At 34.8% G+C, this 6,000-nt stretch overlaps 2 protein-coding genes across 2 annotated transcripts; one reads left to right on the top strand and one right to left on the bottom strand.

Annotated features, from left to right (window-relative positions):
* On the bottom strand, positions 692 to 1,364 carry LOC104713809. The gene has a single exon (XM_010431014.2). It carries the CDS (start codon positions 1,263 to 1,265, stop codon positions 762 to 764), a length of 504 nt encoding a protein of 167 aa, XP_010429316.1. The 5' UTR covers positions 1,266 to 1,364; the 3' UTR covers positions 692 to 761.
* LOC109126304 (cold-regulated 413 plasma membrane protein 3-like) lies at positions 3,407 to 4,293 on the top strand. The gene is made up of 3 exons (XM_019229738.1): positions 3,407 to 3,676; positions 3,744 to 3,814; positions 3,930 to 4,293. Exons 1-3 carry the CDS (start codon positions 3,534 to 3,536, stop codon positions 4,190 to 4,192), a joined length of 477 nt encoding a protein of 158 aa, XP_019085283.1. The 5' UTR covers positions 3,407 to 3,533; the 3' UTR covers positions 4,193 to 4,293.

A 6,000-nucleotide genomic window follows, 5' to 3' on the forward strand; every position in this document is an offset into this window, starting at 1 on the left:
AGGAGTTTTAAAAAAATTATTATTTGATTATATTATCGAATAGTGTCCAAAATTACACTAGTCCCAACTTGGGACCCAAGAAATTTATTAATTTACAGAGGTTATTAATTTACTGAGTATTAATTTATAGAGATTCTACTGTATATCATATGATACTTCATCTGTTCCAATATATAAGATTTTCTATCTAAAATCACAAGGTTTAAGAAATCATAAATGTTTTGTTATTTTTATATAAAATATACAATTAAATATTTATTCAAAATATTTATCAATAGAAAAAAGACTAGAGAATACAAATAGTCATAACATACTAAATAAACATAAATAATGCATAAAAATGTTATAAAAAAAAAATCTTATAAAATAGAACAAAATAGAAAAAGCTATTTTTTATAATTTTGAAAAGAGGAATTATATCAAAATTCCACATTTTGGTAAACATGAAATCAAAATAAAATAATTATATTATTACCATATCGACCGAAGAGTGCCATCAAGATCAGAGAGCAATTGAAACGTTTAATAGCTATGTATTTTTTATAACATGAGCCACACAATTTAGTTATTTTCGATGGAAATAAAAATGAAAACAGAAACAAAATAGACCACATAATTTCTATCTTTTTCATCTCTGGACTCTGGGTATGGGTTTATGACTTTATGTCTTTATAATATAACAAAAACCTGATTAACACAAAAAAATTAGGCAAATCTTTCTTTAATTTCCAACACAAAAAGTACATTAGAATCTTTCAAGCCTACGATTTCTGAGCTTCTGGTCCTAAAATCCCATTCACCACTGACGTGGCGACAAGAACTCCGACTAGCTCAGCGGCCACAACTGCTCCGGCCTGTGTCAATCCATTAAAACTGACCGCCGTCACGATTTCCTTCTCCGCCGTCTCTACACCTCTCTCCGCCGCTTCTAACCCTCTCTCCGCCGCATCAACTCCTTTCTCCGCCGTCTCGAAACCTTCTTTAACAATCTCCACCGCTTCTTCTTCTGCCTTCTTTAGCTTCTTTCTTATACCGAAAAACGGAATATCCTCCGCCATTGATGCGGGCTGCAGTCCCGTCACCACCGTCGCTGCCGTTAAAGAAAACAACAGATTCCTACGAGAGGCGCCGGATAGTGAAAACGTAGGAGGCGCTGGTTTGCTAGGATGCGCTGCTCGTGGGCTAACATACGCAGTGCGTGCGCAACGTGCTTGGAGAGCTCCGCCACCACCGCTGAGTAAAGAAAGCGAAACAGTCGAAGCCATTTTTTTTAGGTGACAAAAAAAAGACTTCGATGTGATGATGATAAATACAACAAGATAACAAAATAATTTTCATTGTCTATTGACGTGACACGTCATCTCCATTCAGATTCTTTGACAAGATGGTAATAAATACTTTCTCCGTTTCAAAATATAGGTTGTTTTGGAGAAGTTTGTTGTTTTATAATATATAATGCTTTTAAATTTCAATGCAACTTTTAGATTAGTTTAGTATTTTATATTATGCAGTATTGTTTCTGATTGGTTAAACTTGTTAAAAGTAAAGATTTTTTAATCTGCGTGCTTTGCTTAAAACATCCTATATTTTGAAACGGATGGAGTAATAAAAGAAGTAACTAAAGAATAATACATATCCATTTTATATAATTATTTTAATCAACTTTTATTTAGCCCAAAAAATTCAGCAATTCGTGAGGTGCGACACATTTTAGCCTTGACCAAAGTCAAAATTCTGTAACCGGTCATGTAGTTGGCAACTTGGCAATGGTCTTGTCCATAGATGTACGTGGAGGCGCTTGGCAACTTGTTTTTCCGTGGCGAACCATAAGAGTTTTAAGGAATACATGGTGGGCATGGCCCATGGAACAATGTTGTAAATAGCCCTGGGCGTTTGGGTACCCGAACCCGATCGGGTTTGGATCTTCGGATTTTCGGATCTTCGAATATACGAAAATAGAATCCGATCGGGTATTTTATAGAATCGGGTCGGGTTCGGGTTTTATCCGAACAAGTTCAGATAATTTTGGATACACCCGAAATCCAAAGTGAATTTTGGATATCCGATGGATTTCGAGTATTTTTATCCGAAATTGATAAAAATACCCGAAATAGGTAAAAAAACCCGAAACATACCAATATACCCAAATTAGTATATAACTTAAATATCAAAAACGGTTATCAGAAAAAAATACGTCAATTTGGAATTTTAGATAACATATGTATATATATATAGATAAATAATTAATGTTTTCATACTAAGACACAATAACTAAGGTAGCAAAATGGTTTATGATACACCAAATAATGTATAAGGTACCAGGTTTGAGTCCCCATAAGTGCATTTTTGTATTTAATTACCCGAATCCGATCGGATATCCGAATTTCGTAAAAACTAAATCCGATTGGGTATTTCATGCCACCCAAATCCAAACCAAACTGCCTATTTCGGGTCGGGTTCGGGTTCAGGTTTCGGATTCGGTTAAAATGCCCAAGCCTAGTTGTAAAGATGCCTCTTTTTTTTTTTTTTGAACGAAATGTTGTAAAGATGCCTCATGGCACTCAGTTTCATGTTTTAAATCCAAAAAAAAATGTATCGAATCCGTGGTACGTAGTCGTATAAGATTTCGTTGGATATACATTAGAATTTAGGAGTAAATATTTCTCATTTTCTCCGTTAGTTTTGGTTTTGGTAGATGTCAAGTTTTATAAGAACTTTTAGCTGAACATTGTGACTCTACATGTTCTCCATAATAGAAGAACTCTATAATAGATGTAAGTTTTATTCCAATTGTCCTCTATTCCCACCTCTAAAATAGAGATCGCTATTTTTTTCTCTATTTATAGAGGAACCTTTGTAAAAAAAAAATAGGGTTTCTCTATAAATAGAGGAAAAAATAGCAATTTCTATTTTAGATGTGAGAATAGAGAACCGTTGGAGTAAAACTCACTTCTATTATAGAGTTTCTCTATTATAGAAGCAAAAATAGAGAACGAGTAACGTTTATGTAAGAAAACATATCCTATTTTTTTATTTAATTTTGTATGTGTTTTACTTTCTCTAAACATGAATAAGATGTCAAGTTAATAAAAATTTAAGACGTAAAAAAAAATTGTAACTAGAAACCGGTAGATATGGTGTTCTTTGGAATGTTCTTCTCAAGACTTGTTCAACTATGGATGGCTACCTAAAAAAATATTGGATTAATAATATTAGCTATCCGTGACATATACACAAGGTTTTTTAATTTGGATTCTAAGACGAAGACTTTGGTTTTGGGTCATCTTCTTGTTCTGTCTCTCCTTTTTATAACTTGAGTTCTGCTTTGCTTCTGATTTTATTATTTTGGTTTCTTTTATTTTATATTAAAAATGGAAAAGAGTGAGTTTCTGGCTGAGTTTCAAGTCGCGGCAGAGAAGCTAATCCACAGCAACGGAGTCCTAGTTATGATCACGTTATTCCTAAGATGGGTCATATTTTTTCATGCTTTAAACTATATGATTTATGTATAACTTACTCTTCATCTTATATATATGTTTATTACTTTTTATGTGGTTAAAAGTTTCCTGATGATTTTGGATGGAACAAAATGGAAGTACCCAAACAACATGTTGATTTCACTATTAGCTCCTTACCTCTTCGCTAGCCTTCCTCTCGTTATTTTCCATTTTTTTAGGTAAGCTTTTTGTTCTTGACTCTTAAGCATGTAACAGTTGGATTAAGTATTCGATTTGTGTTCGCAGGGCGGGATTTGGGAAATGGATCGCACTCTTTACAGTTGTTCTCAGGCTTTTTTTACCAAACCATTTCCCTGGTACGCTTACGGTTTAGTATTTTCGCTTACTGTTTTCTGTTTTCTCAACTCCAAAAAACTGGTTCAAGTCTTTGTGTGTATTTCTTAATTAACTATAAGTAAAAAAAACTTGCAGAATTGCTAGAGATCCCAAGTGCAACGGTTCTTTTTATTGTGGCTACACCGAGGGATTTAGTGGATGCATTCAGAGACGACCTGAAATATACGGGAGGTATTGTGAGTCTTCTGACGAGCTTTTACCTTCTAGATAGACACACTAAAGCTTGTGGTGGTTTCAAAAACTCATTCACTCAAAAGGACAAATTGACTTACACCATTTGTCTTTATATTCTCTCTTTCTACCCTTTTTTCTCCGCATTTGCTTCCCTCTTCTACTAAGAACCCAACGATCTTGCTGATATTGTGATTGGTGGTCGAAGACGGATCTTGTGGCTTGTTTTTAGTCGGCCGTGAATAAAAATATCAAAATTTTGAAATCATATCTTTTAAAGGCTTTCAAAGAGTATTGGCTAATGTTTAATTTACAATTTATACTCGTTTCCAATTTGCAGAAGATAATTTATGGAGAATTATATAAATGTTTTGTTTAAAGGTAGGCGCAAGATCCTAATAATATATCTTGGAAGAATGCTCTTCCAACATAACAAAAAGCACGACTATGCTAGTTTTGTTGAAATATATAACAAAGAAAATGGACTTGTTGAAATAGTTTCGTGAATTCAAATAATCATAAGATAAAAGTATGGGGTATGAGAGAATTCAAAGACGTATAACTCAAGGAATGGCCTTTTAGTATGAGAGAATATTCTTTTTATTCTTGTCGATTAGCTCTTGTGTTGTGTGTCGCTAATTAGTTTACCATTTTTTTTTTAAGGACATTAACGAACATTGAAATTCATGTTCTTACGCTTGCAAATTCGCTTATACTGTATAAATATTTTCGTAGATACCATTTTTCTTTTTTCTGGGCCACTGGGCCATAGTTATTCTTTTAGGGCTTCAACCCTTCTGTAAAAGAAAGATGGAACCGGGTTTTTTATGCCGGTGAAGAAGACCCTAACGGCCATATACCATAAGGTGCAAAGGCTCTTCGGCTAGTTTTATATTGTTGAAGATATATATCGCGATAACTGTCATTAAAAAAAAACGGTATTTTGACATTTCACTCGGAGAGAGAACCAAAATTTAGGGCGTCAAAAGATATATTTCTAACAATGATAAAAAAAAACAAAAAAAGCAAACTATACAAAATTTTTTTTTTTAACAAACTATACACCAAAATACAAATAAAATCAAATCAAATAAAAAAATCAAATGTTAAATTTAAAGTTAATGAAAATGACATGTTACAACGAGACGACCGCATCCGTATTCCCAATCCTCACACATGATCCATTGGAAATAATCTTACCGAAACTTCATAATTCCGACAAGACAACCAACGTAAAAATCGCTCCTTACAAAAATTTCCACAAACATAGGATAGATCCAACTAACCCATTCTTCGCATCCACATAACACAACCATACAAATGTATTCACCTCCATGAGCATCTTACATTTATAAACTCTAATCAGTTTGCATCATGCTCCCTTGACATCCGACTGGACAAGCCATTTGTCTCCACTTCCTGAACAACCTTCACATAACCACGTATTTCAAACACCACTTCATCTTGGTACTTAGTCACACAACTAACCACTCCTAAGCGACCAAGTAACAAGAGAGATAAGCTGGAATACTCCTTCCACTCCAGCCATAGACTTCGCCTCACCAACAACCCGCTTCGACCCACACTAAGCATCACAAACAACTTCTTCAGTGTCGATCGACACCTCCATCTGGTGCCGATCGTCACCTAGATCCAACACATATGGTGTCGATCGGCACCTCCATCTGGTGCCGATCGTCACCTAGATCCAACATACATGGTGTCGATCAACACTCTCCTAGTATCGGTCGACACCGACGCCCACGACATCACTTCCATCGATCTCTCCTCATCTAAACCACAACAACATGCTGGTGTCGCTCAACACCCTAAGTTCCCAACCTTACCACAAGACTGTCTATGCCAAACCGCAATAAAAATACTTGATTAAATCACAAACAAATTGTTCATTTCATAAATTCATTGTTGGATATGGAGTATGTGGCACCAGGAAGCTCCCCACCAAATTTCAGTC

This window comes from Camelina sativa, chromosome 9 (genome assembly GCF_000633955.1).
Source record: "Camelina sativa cultivar DH55 chromosome 9, Cs, whole genome shotgun sequence".
NCBI lineage: Eukaryota > Viridiplantae > Streptophyta > Magnoliopsida > Brassicales > Brassicaceae > Camelina > Camelina sativa.